At 36.5% G+C, this 23,520-nt stretch overlaps 1 protein-coding gene across 1 annotated transcript in view; it reads left to right on the top strand.

Moving 5' to 3' along the window:
• Positions 1 to 606: 606 nt before the first annotated feature.
• Positions 607 to 23,520, top strand: part of RIT2 (Ras like without CAAX 2) — a 172,649-nt gene continuing 149,735 nt past the window's right edge. Inside the window, exon 1 of the mRNA XM_050329248.1 lies at positions 607 to 952. Coding sequence (XP_050185205.1) covers positions 850 to 952 — 103 coding nt within the window. The 5' untranslated portion in view covers positions 607 to 849. The remainder of the gene's footprint in view (positions 953 to 23,520) is intronic.

Here is a 23,520-nt window from a genome sequence, read left to right as displayed (position 1 = left end):
TTTACTGGGGCTGATCATCTTGATAAGCTAAATCACTTAATATTAAATACTTACAACAAATTAGGTTTCTTCTCCCCATACCCCTTCAATCCCTTTCTCCTGAAATTATGTCTCGAAAAAAAAGAAAACAAAAAGTAGAGGGGTTTTTTTTTTCTTTCCCCCCAAAAAATATCTGGTTTATTTTTACAAATAATTGATGCAAACTGAACTGAGTATTGATCTGGGGACAAACTTAGCATTAGAAATTATCTGTGTTTGCAGTAAGCTTCATGAACAATAAAGACTCTTGAATGTTGTTATTTATTTCACTTCCAATAGCGTTAAGCGTAAATCCAGCAAACTTGATGATCATAGGATGAATATTTAACTCCAAGGTGACAAGAAGGTTGTCTGGTCTGTTTTGTGATTAAGATTCAAGCAAGTGCTACATAGAATAACAAACATCATGATTAAGAAATTTGATCCATTTTCTTTTTCTGGAGGCTCTGATCTATTTGATTTCAATGACACAGCAACCCCAGAGGTACCAAGGCTCTGGAGCCTCACAAAACTGCTGCTGTCCAGGAAGACACACACACAGAGAACGATACAGAGCTGGGAGGGGGCAGAGAGAGATTTTTATTGGAAGCTGTTAAAGTGGTTGCTATGAGACCTTCTCCAGCTAACACAGGCACAGCAGTGAGTGTGAGGCTGATAAATCACACCTCTTGCATTATACCTTTCCGTTCTCGCTTTGCCGTTTTTTTTTTTTTTTTTTTTCCCTAGCACAGCTTTTATAGTTGTTTAAGATCAGGGAAAGCACCTGCCAGTTGCTTGTTCTTCGTTTTGCTCCCTTCTGCCTCGTGCAAGATGGAGCTGGAAAACGAAATGATCAGCTCCTCCAGCAATTCTTCAGCAGGCTCCAGAGAGTACAAGGTGGTGATGCTGGGAGCAGGGGGAGTTGGCAAAAGCGGTAAGTTTCAGCGGCAACATTTCTGGGGAGAAGGGGTGCTTCGGGAGCATGAAGTTCACACGATAAGGACGCTGTTTAACGAGGGGTTTCTTGCACATGGTTTGGATAATAGACTAGTTTGTGTCTGGGGTGATGAGTCAGCTTAATCTGTTGCAGACTGAAGTGTTACAAAGCCTTTTTAGTTGGTTGTTTGTGTAAAGTTGACCTTGATTCTGCTGTGTCTGAGGGGAGAGCAGTCAGACTGCTGCTGTTGGTTTAACAGTAAGTGGCACTTGGCGAGGGCTGATGGTCTGCTGGACAGTGTGGATGTAACTTGTTGGCCTGACAGTCCCTGTGCTCAGGCAGAAATGAAACTAACTGCAAAGTCAGCTCTACAGTGAGAATGTGGAGGATGCCTACATGCCACATCTTTTTTTCTTTTTTGTGTTGATTGTCATTGTGTCTCAGTCGCTGTGAGTCTCCTCTCCTGTCCGGACAGGTACAGAATGCCTGCCTGAGTCTCACCTCAGGTGATAAGGCAGATTTGCAGCATATTTTAATATCACTGTCCAGAGCTGGTAAGATATGCTGGTGTCTGACAATGGTATCTCTTCAGAGGAGTCATTATTTTCCCCAGACAGTGTTTTCTTTTCCCCAGATATTATCACCTTTGATTTATTCTCACTGAAACTAGCATTCTCTGTTCTTACAAAGACTTTGCTGAACATGCAGAGTTTGTCTAAGAATTCAGTGTATTGAGCTGGCCACACAACCAGCATTTGAGTACATCTTATGGAAATCAAAAGAAAAACAGAAAGAGAAAAGAAACAACAACAACAAAAAATGGGGAATAGAATATAATCAGACTAGATTCCAAAGAAATTTCAGGATAAATAAGCTGTAACAGTAAACTGTAATAATTGTGTAGATCAAACAAGTTTTGTTTATACTCAATAAGAGGAGGCATGGGTGTAAAAAAATTAAATATTGGTAGAGGATGTAATTTTCTCTCTCTATCCATAATTTTGTATTCTTGTTATGTTTGGCTTCAGCTTCAGTGGCACATCTTTCAGTATTGCTTAACCAAGCAAACAATTTTTGCACAGATGTTACTCTATAATCACCACATAAAATGTGGAAGAAGAAAATATTGGTTATCTCAGAGTAAGTTTTTGCAATTTCAAATTATCTTTTCCATGGTAAAGCTGATATCCAGCTGGAACTTTTAGTAAAATGTCATTTCTTTCTTTTTTTTTCTTTCTCCTTCTTTTTTTAATTTTTTTTCTGAGTGTATCCAAAAGATGGCAGCAACTTTTTTTTCCCAAACATATCTTTGTAAGAACAATGTAATTTTGAAAACTTATTTACCAAAGATATTACAAACCATACTAAATTTGTAGAATGACTGAATCATAAGAGCCAAACTTTATACATACTTGAGGAAATTTCAGAGTTCACAGTTATTATTACATAAGAGTTTAAATCACAAATTTAGTTTATTCAAATATCCTTATTTAGAAGACATTACCTGTTAATTTCATGAGAATAAACCCTTCAAATCTGTGGATTGCACAAAGCAATGATACATCTCCAAAGCTGATAACTACATAATTAACAACTAGAATTGTGTGTCCACATGGTCTAGAGAAATAAAGATAGGATTAAGTGGACAGTTGTGACTATTCTTTGGGATAAATTAAAACTTTCCTTTGTTTCCACAGAAGTGAAACTTTTGGGAGAAAAAACCCAAAACAAAGCAGCAACTGAGCATTATTAAAAAATTATGTGGACAGTCAACATTTACTGGCTCTGAAATAGACATGAAATATTTCAGTGGAATCTTGAGAGAGAGTTCAAATGACAGAATTCTCATAGAGATAAGAAAAAATTGATGGTATTCCATAAATCATTAATTCTTTCTGACTGTTACATAAACAGGATTAATTTACACTGGATTACAAGCAGAAAAAGCCCTAAATGACTACTTTAATTCTGCAAGATGAGCTCCTCTTTACCCTAGTGACCTAGATTCATTCTGTTAAGGACATTATGAATTTAACCATAAAAATGTATCAGAGTAGAATAAATATGAAAGAGTAGAAAAGAAAAAAAACCAAACAAAAAACCCCACATAAACAAAAACAAAACAAAACACACACACACAAAACACACAAAAAAAAACAAAAACAAAAACAAAGTTCAGTTTCCAGTTTTGATTTTGACAAAGAAGTAATATATAATTAGATATATTGATAATATCCTGTTTGGTTTTGGTTTTGTTGTTTTGTTTTGTTTTGTTTTTTTCTCCTTCTTACTTTGCTTTTAAGTCATGATAAAAACAGTAACAGCTGGGGTTGAGTTACTGAGTGGGAAACAACATGAAACCTCTTTCAGATGAAAGACTTTCCACTCCTCAATACGTTCAGTATTAAATAATTCAGGTTTTGAATGAATTTTCCATAGGAACCAAGATGCAAAAATGTTAGATTTCTTTTTACCTGAGATCCCCTGGGCATTTTGATCTGCTTTTTCCCACTCTCTTACTGTGCCACTTCATCCTGTGTGTGTGGAGGTCTTTGCATTGAAAACTGCCTGCTCCTTTTGAGGGGATGAGGGTTGTGATTGTGTTTGTTGACAGGGAGGAATTAGGAAGAGGAGACCAGCAATGGATGTCCTTTGGCACTGGCGTTTATAGAGTATTTGCTTTGGATTGTCAGGCTTGTCTCTTCAGTTGTTTGCTCCAAGATGATGGACAGTCCAGTAGGACAGTCAATGTCCTGTTATTTAAACTATTCAGTGTGGCAGGAATTTCACAGGAATTCGTAAAGAGAGGTTAAAGCTCAGCACATCCAAGTCTGATACCCATCACATCCAGAGAGTAATGATGTGCAAACTGCAAATGATTTACTTAAGGGTCCTCACATTTCAAAAATCAGTGCCACTATTTTGTAGGAGGGGAAAAAACCAAACCACTCCAAACCCATAAGAATAGTTGTGTTTAATTAAAATGTACAAAATTTTATGTAAATTTTCACAACAGTTTATTTCTGTGCTATAATTATGAACTATAGATGCCCTAGAATGAGTTACCCCTTCTAAGACTTCTGAAAACAAAACTGTTTTTGTTTTCAGAGCAACATGTTAATTTATTACTTTGAGTAGGTTGTGTTTGTCATCAAGAACATCAAGTACAGTCTGATGCAATATCAGACCAAAATTAGTCTAGAAACAGGAATTAAACTGAAATTAAATAAAGTGAGTTTTCTACTGACTCTCATTTAAGTATAGTCCATGCCAAAAATGCATGTTTCTAATTATATGTAAGTTTCAATTAAAAAAGAGAATTTGACACTCGGTCTTCTCAGACACCACAGCACCATTTAAACCCACCTCAAGTTACTGGATATAGGGTTTAAACCCTAAGAATCTTAGTGATTTTGAAACCCATTCTCCTGAGAAATACCTTCAGAGATCAGTAAACAAGTTACTCCCATGGTTTTTGTCTGATGCAGCTCAGACCTCTGTGTTTACTTCGGTGTTTACCTCTATTTTTCAGTTTTCCAAAAAACATTCACAAAAGAGCCTTTGCATCCTGCCACCACTATTGCTGGCTTATATTTAGCAAGCCAATTACACTAATAACAATAATTGACTGCAGCACATTCGGCAAAACATTAGCGATGATTAACCTGGGGGTTGAGCAATGACTAACAAAATTAGCAAATTGATGTACCTGTGCCACCAAACAAAATAAAAAACCCTCTGCTAATGAAAAATTGTTATTACCTAAGCATTCTTCAAGTGCTGATATGATTGTACTGTGACCTAGCTTTTTCTGTATCTTCTTGCCTGAATGGAAATGTTATTCTAGATTGCTTGTTTGTTTGTTTTTTCCCTAATGCTAGTTAACATTGATATATTTAAGGATGAAGATGTTCTACAGTTATTCCAGGTAAATAGAATTGCATGTTTATGCATAGAATAAGTGTATCATAGATGCAAAGTGAGTTTCGTGCTGTCTTATGAAAGTTGTACTTCAGATGAGTAGAGGAATTCTTGAAAAAAAAAAAATCGAAACCTAATAAATATTTGTTGCTAATTAGTTAGATTTTTATCTAGGAGAAAATTTACATTTTCCAATATTTATTTCTCAGGCTGATTACTGGTTGATTTATTGCTACTGTACAAAAATTGAAGGGATTTAAAGTAATTGCCCTAACATTTTTTGCAAAATGAATATATTTTTTTAGTTTTATTATATAATGGAAAACATTTAGATACGTATTTTCAGGCTTCAAGCTTAGAAAGAATAAAAAAAGATGAGGAGAAGAAATTAAGGAGACATAATCTTAGGGTTGTTGCACAAATAGTGTGAGGGAATGTATTTCTCAGCCTGATCTGGTGAGGGGAGGCATGCTGACCCCTTTGATTTCCTTGATTTTTTTTTTTTTTTATGTTGCATAAAGGCTATGTTTCTACAGAATCAGATGATTCATCCAATTAATTTCAAGATCATGTGTACAAAATAAATTTCAAAATGTGTGAAAACAATATTTTCTTTTATGTGTGTGATATGGGAATTTCATCATGAGGAATTAGATTAAATCTGCAAATTTCTTTTATTTATGTGATCAACTACCCTTTTATTTTTTGGACCTATTTTACCTCTTTTTCTGTCTGGATAAAGCAAATTCTGTGCCTGTTAATTTCAAACGTGTCCTCATAACAAGAGCCCTAATAAACAGAGGTAGCCCTTTGGAGTGTGTGCTGAAGAACTGTCCCACTTCAGCTGTTTGTTAACTCTCTGCAGATAAATTAATACGTGACCCAGCCTACACTGAAAAAGATGAAGGGAAAAGGTAGAGCTTCCACTTGTATCAGAAGCCCTGAGCTTGAAAAGCACCATTTGGATCTGCTGGGGATGCTCTTACACCATCACAGAGCTCAGCATCACACACCGCACTTCAGGCATTGATCCAACACCTTCTCAGTAGGCGTGGGGCTTTTTTGGAGGGGGTTGGCTTTGATTTGGTTTCTTATTTTGCCCAAGAGTGTTCTCAGGAACAGCTATTATTCCGTAAATACCTGGTAATGAACCAAGGGGAAGAGTGAGGCCTTCAGTCATGTCCCGAGGCAAGGCAGTCACCAGGGTGAAGGTGTAGGATTAAGTTACTGCTCAGTATGAGTCAAGGTTAAAAAACCCTTTCCTTTCAAGTGCTTGGGCATGCTGTGGATTGCAGTCAAGGCAAACCAAGTTACTTTTTTTTTTCCCCCTCAAAATCAATATAAGTATAGTTTTTGGTGTCTTAATTTGGGTCTGCTTCTCTTGTAACTCCATAAATGCCAATATTTTTTTAACTGGAGAAGAAATAGAGATGACTAATTAACAACAGCACACATCTACACGCCTCTGAAAAGAATTGTTTGTTCCTTCACTATTCTCTGTCGGAAAAAAAAAGAAAAGAAAAGAAAAAAGTAATTCAGATTTTTAGTTCCCTGGTAATTTCAGGGAAATGACTATGCTCATTCAGATTAAAAAAATAAACTTATTAAAAAAAAAAAAGACAAAAGGTGAAAAAATATCTATTTGCTGACCACAGGAAAACTTCCTTTCTTGGTAACAGGTCTGAAAATGTAAGGGTAATACTTCTTGAAGATTATGCATCCGTGGAGAAAAAATTCTGACTGAACAGTGTGAGTTACCAGTTATGTTTGTTGTGTCTGGGATTCTGTAAACTGAATGGCAGTCACAGTTCTGCACAACCCCAAATGTTATATGCAAAATGAGGCATTTTATCTTATGTCCTTTTTAACCTCTTTTAAAAAAATATCTATTTTCTTACTATCCTACCTGTTAATATTTGCAGACAATTTGTTCACACCTTAATCTTCTATCTCTTCAATACACTGAGTATCTGAAACTTGTAGAACCTCATTTTCCTGCTCAGAGAGCTTTGTGTATCCTTAATTTAAGTGCTCTAATATTTCCACATTTTTTTCTGAAGTCCAAAAATGCACATACTATTCTATTAGTGGCCTTGCTAGAAGCAAGATTGCCTACTGGTTTCCTCTGGACAGTTATTTTTTGTTCCTCTGAGAATAATGAATTCTTTTGTCCAGGTGTAGTTAGTTCACAAAGGTCACATACAGAGAAATACCTACAGTAACCCTGAAGCTACTTGTTTTTCCCCAGGATAGTCACCTATGCTATCACATCTCTAGTGATGACCTAAATCCTGCATTTCTATATGTGTTAACTTATTTTTGACCATTGGAGCTGAGGATTCTAATAATTCTGGACCCCTTTCCAATATTCTTCATTTATCTTTAGTGTATACATTGTACACTTAAAAGGATTAAGCACACTCTTTATTCATCAATTTTCTTGACTATGGGCAGACCTTCTGGGCAGAATTATTTGCCTCAGGGAAATGAGTTAAAGATGTTTTTCATTATTTTTCTAGTTTACATAATTTAATGGCTGGAGGGGTGGAGGATTCAATTATGCCTTCTGTATTTGACAGGGGGGTTTGTGCATGTGAGATACCAATTTGCTACTGAGAAAGCTGTGTGAAGTGCTGGTTTCTTCAATATTAAGAGCTGTCTGATAAATAGGACAGAGTTCAAAGAAGACCAGCAGAGATGATAAAAGTGGTGGCACAATATGATTTATGATGACAAATGACTTTGACTATATTTAAACAGTTCTGTCAGACAGTAATCCATGATTCTTTATTGTGCAGCTTGCATATGTATACAGTGATTTAATGTAAGTGGGACTGGATGCAGCTGTAGTGTAAATGGGTTGATCTACGTGGGTTCTCTCATTAAAATGTGATGAATAACCTCTTGGATAAGGCTAGCAAGTGAGAGTTGGTCACTGTCCATGCCATTTTGTAACAGGGGATGGAGAATTCATGATGTTTGAAAGTAATAGATATTAGAAGAACACATGTTTTCCAAAATTTGAGGAAGAAAGGGACCAGAATTGCTTAATGGAGAGTACCAAGTGATGAAATTGGAATTGAATCATGTATAAGTACCAGTGGATGACATCTTCAGGCCTGACTTCCTTTGGTCTACAAGAGTGGCACATAACCTTAATAACTTGCTTAAAAACAAGATGGAGCAGATTATGGAAGAACCTTTAGAAGGAACAGGTTGGTGAAAGTTGTATTAGTCTAACTGGTTTTTGGTAATTTAAGACAGAATACTTTAGAGAGATTGAGCATTAAGGCACAAATATACCTGAATGGAAAAACTGTTTATAGTCTGCAAATATTCTTATAGAAGAGAAGGAATTATTCCATCCTTAAAATTTTGTGATGTGTTAAAAGTCATCAGGACTTTTGGTTGATGTGGCATTAATAACAAAGAAAGCCAACAGTTTTCTCTGTGTTTAGACTGCTAAATAGAAATCCTCAGGGTGGTGTCAAGAGTCAACCTCTTCCAACTCAGGATATTCTATGATTCTAAGCAATTAGAACTCATAGAAGATTACGTTAATGATCCTGCTTTTCAAGGTGAGATTTCTTAAAAGGAGTAATGTTCACTTACTGAATATTTCAGTGAGTTTTGTCCTGCTCAGCTTTTCCCATTCATCCTGCTCGCTATAAGGAGACAGAAAACCTTCTGGGCTATTCCTCAACAACAGGAACTGAACTATCAAGGACTCTCCTAGTTTAAACCACACACAGATCTGCCATTTGAAATGCCTAGTTTGAAGTCTCAAACAAGGGAACAAGCACTGTTTCATGACAATGACTGGGCACTGTCAGTGTCTTTGCTGTAAACAATCTGTTGAGGCAGCCACAGGAACTGTTTGCCTTCCAAGCCATCCCTGCTGCTGAGCTGTGCCATCTGCAGCATTTTTGGCACATGCTATCTGCTAGAATTTGGATGGGATGAATTCCATTAGGGACACTCTTGAAAACACAATAAAGAAAGATTTTTTTTTTTTTTCCTTCTGTTGCTGCTTTCATCTCTTTTCTTTCCATACTTTCCATTTTATTTCCTTCCATTCCTCTGGTAATCCTTTTCCACTTTTAATTTCTTCATTGACTCTAATTAGCCTCCCTTTATGCCTGCAAGCCTGTCTAATTTTCTTTCTTGGGAGTTAGAAGTCTCATCACGCTCACACAACTCCATTGACAGGAATCGGATGTCATCAGACAGGGTCCCAATTTTGGAGAGAGAAATGCCTTGGGAAGGCACTTTGCTGCAAGATCAAGCACTAACCAGGGATCAGCGGGGACACTGGTTGAAATCACTTTGTTTTAGGTTGGGTGGTGAATATCAAAAAGAATATTCTGTGCATGTGTGAATAAAAGACTATCTCAGGAGCTGCCAAGTTGGACTATCACGTATTTGGCCTCGAAAAGAGGTACATTTTTAACTCGGTTGCCTGTTATAATCAGTGTTTTATCTTTTCATTTGGATAAGACCCAAGAACTAAACCAATTATTTCAGGGGACCCAAATACAGGCTCAGAAATGGTTGTAAGTTTTAAAAATAAATTCCATAAGCTTTTGCAAAGTAAGAACTGTAATCAGCTGAGAGATTGATGCATATAGTTCTTCTTTAGCTACAGTTATGAGAAGAGCTGCTGTGTAATTTCTTTCCTTGCAATCTCATTGAAGTGCTAATGTAATTTTGTAATTCTTGTCCATTTTTATATGCCCAAAATAAAGAAACCCTAACTGAAATTCATATTTCCTGTCAGATCCTGTGATTCCTTTAGTAACTTTCCTAGCCCACTACCTACATGACAGCTTGTAGTATTATACCGAACTTTTCACTGCTGAACAGCATTTGCAGTATCTTTACAAAAATGTCTCTTTGGCAGCCTGTAAAATGTGTACTGTTGTTTCAGATTTTTATCCAGAATGTTCAAAACCAAGCCAAAGCATTGTCAAATTGTCTCTCATTTCAAATAAGCGGTTTCTTAAGTCATGTAGACTGCCTGGCAGCCTACAATATTTCCCCTTCTCTAAAACTTGTCTGGACTTTCTTAAGTAGAAGTTATGTTCCATCCTCAATTAGATTAAAAAAGTAATCATTAGACATCTCTCCACAGAAAACAATCTTACTTGGGTTGCATGGTCATCTCATCACTCATCACACACCGTGTGCCAGAGCTCGGCTTCGTGGAGTATCTGAAACTGGGTACAGCCAAAGAATGTGTTCCTGGGCCCCATGAGGTCCCCTTATGTTTATAGAAACACTTAATTTCTCTCCTGGGAGTTGAGGAGAAGAAAGAACCATCTATTTCAGTAATTGAGTAGCCCCCCATGAGCTCCAGAAAACAGGTTCCTGTGCCTTTCTTTCATTTACAGTAGTTTGAAAGGATTTCCCATTGTCTATGAAAAATGTGAATTTGCATTGGAGTCTCTCTCTCAGTGTGTGCCCTGTTTACTGGTCTGGTCTTATTAAACTGGAAGTCAAAAGACTTTTCAAATCTTTCCCAAGATACTTTAAAGATATTAAATGTCTGACATACCAAGTAGTAAATCACATAACCTTCTACAATTTTTTTTTTTTCAGGTAACATTCTCAAAATGACAGTTGTCTGCGATATCTGAGGGCAAGAAAGGGGTTGGGGAAAAGGCAAAACAGAAGACACAAAAGAAACAAACCGAGCAGTGGGAAGGGGGAATGTAATAGAGGTGAACAAAAACAGGAAAAAGATTGAGAAAACAGAAGACTGGGCAAAGATTAGTAAAACAATGATAAGAGAGTAAAGGGATAGGATGAAAGGGCAGTAGTTTGTACTTCAAAGAGCATTGATTTCAGATGCTGCTTTTTCATTGTCATTATCCCAACAGATGCCAATAGTCTGTGGTTGTACCCCAGCATCTGCAGGTACTGCTGACCAAAAAAGTCCGTGGAGCTCATTTTAGGGGATCTTTCTCCTGCCTCTGTGGCTTTATCCCATGTTTCTCACGCACTGGCCTTCCAGAATAGGAAGCTGGATAGGTAGCAGGACAAAGTTGGCAAATGGGAGTCAATCTCTTCTCCTATGTAACAAGCAACAACAGAAGAGAAAATGGCCTCAAGTTGCACCAGGGAAGGTTTAGATTTGATACCAGGAAACTTTTCTGCAATGAAAATATACTCAGACATTAGAAAAGGCTGTACAGGGCCATGGTAGATTCACCATCCCTGGAAATATTCAAAAACTTTGTGCTTGTGGACCTCAGTTTAGTGGTAAACCTGTCAGTGCTGGGTTAATGTCTGAACCTGTTGGTCTGAGAGGTCTTTTCAAAATTGAAATTTTTGTTGATTCCAAATCTTCTTGGCAGAGCTGTTTTTTGCTTTCCTCAGACGTGGATGAGGCTGGGTAGATCTAAGATTAATATACATTTATGGAGTGCTAGGCAAAGTGATGTTTTTCCAGTGTGGTGTTCTGACAACCACTCAGAAAATAGAGGAGTCTGTGGGCCCCAGCCTTAGCCATACCTCACACATAGTGAAATAAGTGGGAGGCCCAGCATTTGTCAGACTCCTCTGTGTTCTTTGAAGAACTGCTTTCATCCACACACAAAAATCTTAAACAAAATAATGAGTCACAGTACTGCTGTGAAATAAATACCAGGAAATAAAATTAAGTTCTGTTTTCCTCCAATCTGGGAAAAAAATGACAAGATGCAAAATGAATTTAGATTGCATTTCTATATGTTTTCTCTTATTCTTTGTGACCCAGCTGTTACCTTTTCTCTCATTCCCCAGCTTTTACTGCTCATAACAATATAAACAAAACAGTACCTTGCTAAACCAGCATTTGAACAAGTGGTGGTAGGAGGAAAAATCAAAACAAAATGCCAGTGACTATAAACAGATTTAAATACACGTATTGTTGAAACATACTCATGTGAAATTTATTTCAGTGCAAAGTAAAGTGTAAAAGCATTTTCACTCTTTAAGGAAAACAGTTGTTAGTGCCAATGTGTTATTCAAAGAATTTATAGAAAGCTGTGTGAAACCCTCTAAGATAACCACTTCTACTGATTGATAGTGACAACACATTCAAAGAATATGATTATTTGATGATTGAAAGCCTTTATTCCTCAATTTCATTTACTTAAAAATAACTGTGGATCAAACTACTTTGTTAAGCTGCATCATATGTTTTTAAAGCACTGTCGTATGTACTTGATGACTACTAGTATATCAAGTTTCAAGTAATATTTAAACCAACTTTGTGTGTTGGGATACTTTAGGGTGGTAGAGTTCAAACACATTTTTAGTCTTGTGAATAAGGTGTCTTTCTGGTTGGCAGAAAAAATGCAAAAATTAGAATTTGTATTCCAAGAAATTCCTAACTGTTCCCTTTCTGACTCTGAGTATCTCAAATGAAGTTGGTAAAAACTGTAGGCAGTGAATGCTTTACAACATTGGAACTCCTGGGAATATCTTTGGCACCTCTGGAGTTAATTTAGTCCCAAAAAAAAAGCAGAATGTGGACTGGGAACAGATGAGATAGGCTGCAGTAGACACGATAGCTCAGGAAATTACCTAGGTAGACAGAATACCAGTTTGTACTATGATGAAAGTTCCTGAGGGAATCAAATGTTTCCCTGGCTCACAGTCAAAGTTCAATGCCATAGACAAATACCATGAATAATTCTTTTCAGGTTTAGGGCATAACAAGCTGCTACAAAATCATTAAGAGGTTGGTGATAGAATTACTTTCCTCTGAGTTCTAATTCCCTCCATCCCCTTTTATCTCATTTTTTTCTTGTAGACCCTCCCTTTAAGCATATGGTAGAGTTTATGAGGGATGTGGGAAATATAAAATACCACCTGTTTATGTTAGTAAAAATGTGTAAAGACCATGTTATCTTTCAAAATTCTTTTTATCTTTCTCATAAACTTCCTGCAAGTGTATTTTCTACTAATAAAACATTTTACCAGGCATATGATAGTGTTGAAGGGCTTAGATTGGTAATCTACTGTGAAATAGTTTTTCTGTTTCCATTTTATTTTATTTCTAATGTATTTCTTTATTTGTGCTAATCCAGGATGTTTAACATATGATGAATTTCCCACAACAGTACAGTGTTAAAAAATTACCTATCATCAGAACCATCTCTAACTAAACTGACAACCAAATATATATTTGTTATCTTACTGAGAAACCAAGATAGAGTGGGTCTTATTTGTTCTGTCAGTGTCTTCTGTGTCATATCTGTTCAGCTCAGTGATTACTGTCAGTATTGTGGCATTTAAAAGAAGAACTGAAGAGAGTGGGAATGCAATTTGTGTTCTGTGCTGCCTCACGTATCACAAAGAAAACTGGCAGTTTGACCTTAGCAGTAGAGCAGAAAGAATACAGCTCTTTTTTTTTTTGTATACTGAGACTTCCAACCAAATGAATGCATCTTAGTGGGGAAGTCATTCACTCTGGTGTAGGTGGTGATGGGAGGGAAACAGGGAAATGTTGTACAGCTGAAGAAAAAATAGGTATTTTTTTCCTGAATATCCCTTTGAAATTACCATAGAATGCCTTGACCTGTATTTTCTTCCCTACCCACTGAAATATCTGTATTAAAATGGTTAAAGCAGTGTATGGTTAAGTGGAATGGAGCAGAGAGGGGGGAAGATGCAGGAACTGCTGGTGTAATTTCTACAGGTTTGGAGAGAAGTATGAAATAGTATTGTGAGCAGCTAATGTTAAAGCACAATTTATATCAGAATTTGATAGACAGTGAACCTTGGGAGTGTTTGGGTTTGATACATTATGGAAGAGAATAGTTAACAGGATTAATATTTCTGGGCTACAGAAGAGTAAAGACAGACGCAATAATTAAGATGAATTCTGTAAAGATGTTACAACTAGACACAGTGTCTCAAGGTAAGAGCATCTATAATGCATTTTTATAAATTAATTAATCAGTGTAATCAGTGTGTATCTCTTCAAAGGGAACAGGAACTGTGAATATTGTACACAGGTTTAGATTGGATATCAGGAAGAAATTCCTCTCTGTGAGGGTGGTGAGGCCCTAGTACAGATTTCCAAGAGAGCTTGTGGACTCCTCATCCCTGGAAGTGTTCAAGGTCAGGTTAGATGGGGCTCATGGAAGAGGGTAAGGGGGGGAAATTTCTAACCCAAACTATTCTGTCATTTTATTATAATGCTTTCTTATTATAATACTTACTTATATTTTATTATAATACTTACTTACTTACAACTACTAGACTACTGAGTAAATGTGGAGGCACAACCAACTTCTTGTTGTCCATGTTTTAGGCAGGGCCCAGTATTATTCCCCTTCTCTAAGATTTACTCTCAAACTGAAAATCCAGGAGACAAATAATAGTTTATTTCAAAACTCAATGGGCTTAAATGGGACACACCTAGTCAGATGTTCAAGATTCAGACAACTCTGGGATTTGCCAGAAAAAAAGCATTCAGGAAACTCTGTGGGGAGAAAATTAGGTACTAATGCTAACTAATGTAGGTAACCAATGCTGAAAACGTTCTCTGAGTCTAGATTTGTAGGTATTCTCTGTAGTTCATGGAGTGAGGTGCATGGTATTAGATACTTAATGCTTTCTATTGTTTGAGAGAAACCTGGATGAGTAAGCCACTGGGATGAATAGTTGTTAAAGGGTAGGTGGGAATAACCATGACTCAAATGTTGGTACAAGTGACTGATGTAATTGGTGTGGAGAGTTTTTGAAAACAATAAATTGTAACATTCAAGTTCCTATTGCAGAATTTATCAGTGTTTCCTTTTATATAAGATGCTTATGATGGCTTCACTCAAGTTTGTTTTGAAAATATTTTGCTTCTGTTAAAACCATCTATAATTTTGGTGGAAATAATGTCCCTTTTTTTAATTGAAAACATGTAAGGTGCTGCTCAGTGTGGCGTGTATCTTCCTCCTTAATCCACTTAGTATGTGAGACTTTTTCAGTCCCCAATCTAAAGAGCTTGTTGCTTTTAACTCCTGCAGGCTGATGAATTTATCTTTGGAGTTCCCTAAGCCTTTGATATGCCCAAAGGTGAAACTTCCAGTTGCATTTCACTTTTAATAAAAAAAATTGGATTTATGATTTTTTTTTTCAGTGAGACAAACAACAAGCACTTGCTGTCCTACAATCTAAACTTTTCATCCATTTTTCAAGTAAAACAACTTAGCTTCTACTCATGACAAAGCTGTGAACCAGTTGTTATTTAGAGAGTATTAATTTTGTCTGCAGTGTGCACCTTAGATATTTGTAGACACTTTTTGAAATGTATGTTATTGCAAATCCCTTTAAGGATCTCTTAAGGAAGAAGCATCATCACAGAGAACACCTCTGTAAGGAATATTTTTAATAATACAGTAGCTGAGTTTTCCAGAAATGCCGGATTGAAGGCAGCTGACAGGTTGCAAGTCTTTGCTTTGCTGTCATTCAAGCAGGCAATTCTTACTGGATAGTTACTTGATATTCATAGTTTCACTGAAGGAAGTTAAGTCAACAGTTTCAAAATGGTATCACCATATTTAGAGTTTGGTGAAAAATGAGTCAGTGCTTCGTGGAGCAGACATGTCTTCTGACATCGATATCACTTTGTCTGCTGTGCTTCTCACTTTCACTGGCACTTGTTCGTGATTGATCTCTTGTTCTGCACCACTTGATTCATCACGGTCAGCGATCCACAGGCATGAAAAATTCATCCCAAGACAACAAATACTTTGTATCTTATGATATTTCTTTCCCTTTGGGTTCAAGACAATTAATTCCTCCAGAGAGCAGAAAACTTACGGATAATAGAAATTCTGGCATTTCTGTGGTGAGAGCAAGTTCAATTGTTTGTCTCCATTCTGTCACACAAGAATAGAGATAATGTGTTACAAAGATGAATTGTCTAAATAATCTTGAAAAGTAGTTCGTCTGAATGGATTGTGTAAAGGAATTTATTTCTGCCTTGATGATAAGTACCACTTAAGACTATGTGTTAAATTTCTAAAAAGATGGTATAGATCTGCATCCACAATAATTTTCTTTTTCAGGAAAGTTCCCATTTTAAAAGACTCATCTTACTCAGACAAATAAATTCCAACATGTCCTGGTGTTGCTGTACCTTTATTTATTGTAATACCTACTCATCTATGTCAATTTGATCTTCCACAAGCATAATGGTCCTTCAGTGGGTACTTCTCTCTAAACTTGCAGCTGAGATCCAACTTTTTCATCAGTTTCCAAACAAAATATCTGGGATGATGTTATAACTCTAGATACTTTGGAGAATCTGAAATGAAAACGAAAAAATTAGCCATTATTAAGTCCAAGAGATGAATATAGAGCTCTCAAGACACAGGACAGAGTCTTGCCCCTGAGATTACCTTTCCTCTTTCAGAATAGGAACCCAATTTGCGCATCATCAATCCTAGAAAATGTGATATTTGATAAATGCTGCCTGATGCCTTTTATGTTATTTCCTGTAAGACAAAGTGGCATCTAAAACAACCAAAGGGACAAATTAGGTGAGAACTTTGCATAAGAGACAGATGACATGTAATTTAAACTATCTTGTGGCTGGCAACAGTAACGGAGTTGAACAATATACTTTCCTGAAAACAAGTGGTGGAGTCATTGGGTGCAATATGGGTAAATAGGTAGCACAAATGTGACAGAGCTGAACATTAGGTGCATAACTGAGGTGAGGGAGTCCAAAAAATCAAACACTTGCTTGTGCCTAGGTTCACATAACTTCACCTCTTTGTTCATGCTTCTCTCTGCCTCAATACATTCAGGTTAAACAGATACCTCTTGTCATATTTTATTTCTATTGTGCAAAGAATAGAGACTTTCTCTTTAGATGTAAAAAGCAATGTCATATTGCGATGTTCGTGCCACTGCAATATAGGACACCTCCTCTTACGTTCTTTTGTCTCCTACTTTTTGCCTCCTACTACATCTCTAATACTTTCTGAGAACTAACATGGTTTCTTTTCTTCATATACATGTTTTTGCAGAGCTGAGATTTTTTTTAATTCACAAACACCAAAGTTTCAATAAGTCTTATGAGAGTGGTTTATTGAAAAATTATCTTTACCTTTGCTTTGTGTGTGTTCAGGGACTCAAAAATTCCATTAGAGACACTACAGGTCAACTCCAGTCCCCCCTAACCGGGGCTATGTTTGTAATGAGTAACATCCCACTAAAATTTCACAGACTTTGACAGGCTTGTGCAGGAAGATAAGTTTAGATGTAACTGGATACTTAGGGGATTTTCAAAAGCCGAATAATATGATGTCATGCCTCTCATTTTCTTGTATATGGGAGCCTCTATAAAAGGAATGTCCTTAGCCATGCCAGCAAAATGGATCATATAGATTCAGGTTTCTACTAAGTGACCTATATTGGAAAATCTGCCTGTATCTGAAGATAATCTTTGTCTGTTTGAGTTCTGTCTCTATTAAATCGCTATTTAATATATCAATACTTCCAGTTAAATTCAGGCTCCGTTTGATGCACCCCTGGACACGGTTTGCCCTCTTGGCTCCCAGGTCACACTGCAGGTTCATACTGACCCTGCTGTCAACCAGCACCCCAAGTTCCCTTTCTCCAGGGCTGCTTCCCGGCCACTCCTCCCCCAGTTTATGCCTGTGGTCAGCATTACTCTGTCCCAGATGTAGAATCTGGCATTTTTTCCTCATTAAATTCCATGGCAGTGATGTTTGCCCAGTGCACCAATCTGCCTACAACCCTCTGCAAGGCCTCCCATCCCCAAAGAAACTCAGCCAAGAGGGATCTTCTTATTGTGTGAATAATTCAGTGTCTATTGCTCCACTAGTCCCCATCTTAAAAGTAAATTATAAAAACTAAATGGATCTGAGTAGTAATTTGCTGAATATCCTACCCTCCATCAGCCATTGGACCAATTACAGGGATTTCCCTGACTTATTTTCTGTATCTATTCCTGGCTAACCTTATCAGACCCTAACATTCAGCTCATAGCCAGACCTCAGGGATAAACAAGGAAGAACTGAGGCCTTATAAAATGAAAATAACATTGAGAAAACTCAGAGTTTTCTCGGCAGCCCTTCTTGACCGTTGTCACCAAGTAAAGCTATTTCGCAAAAACATGGCTGGAATGAGGTCAGGTGTGTGTGTGTGTGTGTTCTCAACTTGATTCCATGGGCTCCAAAGAAGAGGAATGCAAGCCACTGAGCCTTTGCCAGGTTCAAAGCAGATGAAGCCTGCTCCAAATCCCATTTAGAAGCACACTGACCCAGCTAAAAAACTTGTGGAGAAGATTACAATGAAGAAGGTCCCTTTATGAGACAGAGATTACTCCTGTCAAGTCTCTCAGAATGTATAAAAACAAGCTAAAACCCAGTTTCTGATAAATATTGTATGTTTGAAAACTGATGCACAGTTGCTCCAAAATGAGCTCTTTACAAAAATCAATTTGGTAATTGCAAAATGCATAAAAACACACTGTGCACCTGCTTTCTCATTATCCACTTGAGAAATACAGTTTTTTCAAAGGAAGGTAAAAAAAACCAAGTCAAACCAAAACAAATCAAAAACCTCCAACAATTCTGGGAGTAATTTCATTCAACAATAGCCTAAAGAATCAATAATTTGATGCTCTATGTTAAAAAATTAAATTGGAAAAGGTGACTCTGCTCTTCTGGATATTCTGTGAGTGGCTGGATCAGTCTGAATGAATGTTTGGTTGACTATCTTGTCTGTTTCATGAGCTTGTGGCCAACATGTTCATCTTCCAAAGACAGTTGAAAAGGGTGACAAGGTTCATGTTGATTTCCCCATGTTGTAAAGAGAGATGTAACACTCACTTTTTCTATATTTAACTGCACCAGAAGTTTTACTGTATATTTGTATACACAACTACCCTTAATCTTTCCTCAGCTCTCAAGAGTTTTTCCCAAGCACTGATAAATACACAGCCAAAATATTACAAGATTTTAGTACTGTCCTTTCTACACTGACACCAGATGGAAAATTACTTTCAAGTTTATGTGAAATTCAGTGATCTTCAAAAGACTTATTCCTATTTTCTTTCTTTATGAGTTGCACAAAAATGTAAAAGAATCTTAGATTGATACAAGTACTAGGAAGTAATAAAAGTGAAATGTGTCCATTCTGAGAATACAATAAGACAGTAAAATCACAATTCAGTCCCTGAGAATTAATTTTGGGTAATGTGATGGGAATGAGATATTGGGAATGGACATTTCCCTGGGGAAGTCAGAGAGGGTTGTAATTTGGGGCAAAACAGAAGCGACATTCAGGCCTAAATTTTCTGAAAATAAAGGTGATGATTCCTGCTTAAGTTTAGGCCTAATGATTACTTTATGGCAATAAAGATATGAACCTTCGTGCTCTTCCAGAACCATTCTCTCCATGGGAATACACATTCCTACACAGCTTGTATACACACTGGGAACTAATAATCAGACCAAGAACACAAAAAACCCACACAAAATAATTAAATTATTTATAACACTTTTGATCTGCTGCTTAAGGAATAAATGGAGGTTATTTCACAGACTTTATGGACCAGACCCTAAATTAGTGAAGGGCTTCAAATAGGGAAGACGTCATTTAAAAGGATGGGATTGGTGAACTTTTCTCTGTTAAATCAACTCAGCATCTAAACTGAGGAAAAATGGAACTCTGTGTTTAAATACAGTGATAATTGCCCAAGCACATATGTCAGAAAGTAAAAAGGTAGCTCCTGTAAATAAGTCAGCTCAATAAATGGAAGTAAAATCAAGCAAAATAAACTTTACTTTGCTGGATGATAATCTTTTTTTTCCAGAGTGTTCTAGGAAGGAATATTTGGCAGCTAATTTTGACATGAATGTTTTGTCTTTACATTGCAAGGTAAAGACACATTAGCTAATCACTGATATGTTTAACAGGTATTTATTAAAAAAAATGAATAATATTTCTATAAATAAAATGCACAGTGACAGCTATTACTATGCTTTCAGGACCTGCCCATCTTTCTTATAAATGAAACTGCTGTTCATGAGCCAGGAGCAACCATTATTTTCAGCTGATTTTAAGCTTTTGTTAGAGAGAGAGACCCTTATAACATTCTGTAGAGACTTAGCAGAAGAAAAGGTTTTAATTAACAAGAAAAACTACAGCTAAACTGAAACTACATTAATTGACAGTGACGAACACTTGAAACTTAGACAAAACAGTAATTTCCTTTCTTATGACTTACCCAAGCTTTTTTTCCTAGACAGATATGCCATGGTCACATTCTCTTCTTTTGATTCAGATTTATCAGAGTTGCAAATGACTCCTGTAAAAATCAGGGATTTGCTAATTGCCTTTCCACAATGCATTTTCTTTTTGACAAATTTCAGTAGTGTGACAGAAGCTCAGACCCACTGGAAAACTTAGATTTTTCACTATGGAAGTGAAAACATTTTAGCTTTGGTTTTGTTTGGGGTTTTTTTGTTGTTTTTTGGGTTTTTTCTAGGAGGAAAAAGGCTGATTTCGCATTTTCCACTTGTTATTTTATCTTCTCATTGATAATTTAGCTTGCTGACAAGAATGTATTATCTTCTGGCACAGATAACTGGCACAGAGCTCATTAACCCTGTGACTGGTATCTGAGACCCTTTGGCCCAGATCAGAACTGTGGACAGCTGGAAGCTCCTGGTGCCTGAAAGCAACTTTACAGACTGTGTTCTTTGTTGCTGAAGACTTCAGTGATGTGTTTTCAATGTACAGGTCTATTGAAACAGTGCCTGAGCAGCATCTGTTGTCTTCAGGCGCCTAAATTATTTATATGTCTTTTTAATTACACTTTTCTTTTGAAATCTCCTCACTTTATGTACTGGGATGTAGATACATACAGTAGTGATTATCTTTAACTGGAAACATTTAAATGTTATTTTCTCTTTTCCAGAGTCATTATTTCTCCAACTTTGTTTTCAACTATACACTGGGTAACTGCAAATAAATTATAACAGGAATTATCACAATAATGGTTAAAGGGATTCATCTATAAGAACAATGCTTGGGAACTAAACTTCATGATTTGTAATCAAATGTCTATAAAATGAGCATAATTGTACAATGTCACTGTTTTGAGCACTACATTGAACTTCACTTCTTTCTGAGGCATCTTCCAAACAGAATGATTATGTGAATTCATAATTCTAAATATTTGCTGGGTATGAAATACAGACAACACATCATACACCATGTCCAAAAATTGCCAATGAAACTTCTGGAACTGAGTTTTTCCTATCCAGTAGGCTTATATTTAGATGATCCAAAAATCACAGGGTCAGAGAATCACATAATGGTTTTGGTTGGAAGGGACATTAAAGATCATCTAATTACAACCCCTTCTTTCCACTAGACCAGGTTGCTCTCTTTGGATATACCTCTTACAGGTACATACTTCTTAATATTCATTAAAAAAAACCTGAAAAAAACCACAAACCCCACCAAAAAAACAACAAACAAACAAAAAAAAAAAACACAAAAAAAACCTCAATAAACAAATGCTGCTCACCTAACTTGTGTGAAAGTAAAATGGATGTAGAAAAACTTGTCTATTGGTTTTACAGCTCTCAAGGGAATTGTAATGTTTATCTTCACAGAAGAGTTTTAGGAAAGAACTGGGAAATCTTTTACAATATTCTTTAAGAGATCTTTTAAATCTCACATGCACTAAACAGTTTACATGCATATTTCAAATAAAATGTAGCTTATGTGAATTTTCTTAGTGGGCTTATTTATTGAAAGACATCTACATGGTTAAATTTTTCTTAAGTTGCAGACAAGTAAAAGTCTCCATTTTCAATCTTTTAACCTGTCACCTTCATAATCAGGAATTTCTTTATTTATATTCCAGAAACTGGTCTTTCTTTGGTAGGTTATGATGGTTTTATCTGTCTTGTGATGTGTATAGAGGTATCTACTCTCATTTTCAAGTCTTGACCACCTACAAATCTGCAATTATCCTCATCTCATGTAGCTCAGTGGGCCTGAAGATTTTAGCTCTTTTATGTTGCATAAGCTTGCCTTGTAATAAAAATGGTCATGTAGTTTTCAATAACATTGCATTTTGCAATAACAAGATCAAAACCTAGAAGGATCAGGCAGGAATAATTTTGTAACACTGTTCTTTAGGCTCATGAATCACTGCCACTATTTTCTTCTTTCTGAGATATTATGAAGGAGCATCACTAAGCCAGACTAATAATGAGCTAAGACACGGACAAACTATAATTACACAGAAAATGTAAAGTAAATCAGCTATCAGAGAGTAGAGCTACTCTCTGAGAACAGAAGGAATGTGTTTGTTTTGTTCACTCACAAAGGGGAAATGAATCCATTCTTGAGGGAGAGGGAGGAAAGAAACCCCAGCTACGTGCAGCAAATTGATCGGCGCAGTTATTCCCAAGCCCACTGCAGATTCCTCATCTAACAGCCAACAACATTGTCTTGTAACCTTTCCCAATCAGATAACTGATCATTAGGAACAGTAACCATTATATATGCTGGTGTGCATTCAGACTGCATAACTCTTATTTCTTCATTTACTCCTTGCACTTCACTGCTTATGCTGCAAGAACTCCAGAGTGGCTTATTTTCAGCTTCGGCACTTATCCAAGACACATGCCATCCATCTTTGCATATGCTGAGCTGCTGATACACAGGGAAAGTAATTCCTTAGTTGTTTTTTCTTAATTATTTTGGGTTTTTTCAGTTTTTGTCTTCCCCTCCAAGTGTAGCACACTGTGATCACTGTAATTCAGACAGCCACGAGGCTCAATCACAGATAGCACACACAGTGAAACTGACAGACAAATGCTGACCCATCAAACACAGCATGGTCAATGTTACTATATATGCCAATCAATGGGATCAATGTGAAATGGTTCTGTATATCTTTTTTTCTCCATTGACTGATGTGCTACATCATGACAGAGTAATGATGGAGGGTAAAATGAATCGGCATTGGCATATGTCATCTTGTACTGCTGTTTTAAATATTGGGTATATTCATCAAAAGACATGCCCTCTTGTCATATATTTTGTCATTTATTTATCACTGATGTTCTTAAAGACAAATTTGAGATTAGAACATGATTTTCACAATGAGGTTTATGTTCACAAGATTTTACATAAACTGTGATACAAAAAAAACAGGGATACCCAGTTCCTGAAGTATGATATAATATTGTTGGCATTAAAAATATGTTACTTCCTTATTGTTTCCACCTGAAATCCAACTTATTTCTTACAATTCTCTGTTTTATTTTATTAATGGTAATAGGATCCTAGAAGGAGAAAGCAGGATTTTTGTTCTTTGTTTTTAAAATTCTAGTTAAAAGTAGTCATTGGACAGATTTAGAGTTATCTTACTCCTTTCCTGGAAAGAAAGTGTTCTTAATAAAGAAGGACCTTATAAATAGTATACACATATTCACATGTGCACAACTCTGAAACTAACAGGCAATGAAAAATATATATCCCACTATACTGTTTGTGGAGCCCACTGGAATGATATCACCGGTATCTGGGTATCTGTATTGACACAGTCATATGTATGTCTGTTCTGCATATGACCAGCATTTGAAGTTCCCCAT

This window comes from Myiozetetes cayanensis, unplaced genomic scaffold, assembly GCF_022539395.1.
Source record: "Myiozetetes cayanensis isolate MyiCay16 unplaced genomic scaffold, myiCay2020 scf4, whole genome shotgun sequence".
In the NCBI taxonomy this organism is placed as follows: Eukaryota; Metazoa; Chordata; class Aves; order Passeriformes; family Tyrannidae; genus Myiozetetes; species Myiozetetes cayanensis.
Note: the sequence above shows the minus strand (reverse complement) of the source record. Positions and strands in the feature narration are given on the sequence as shown.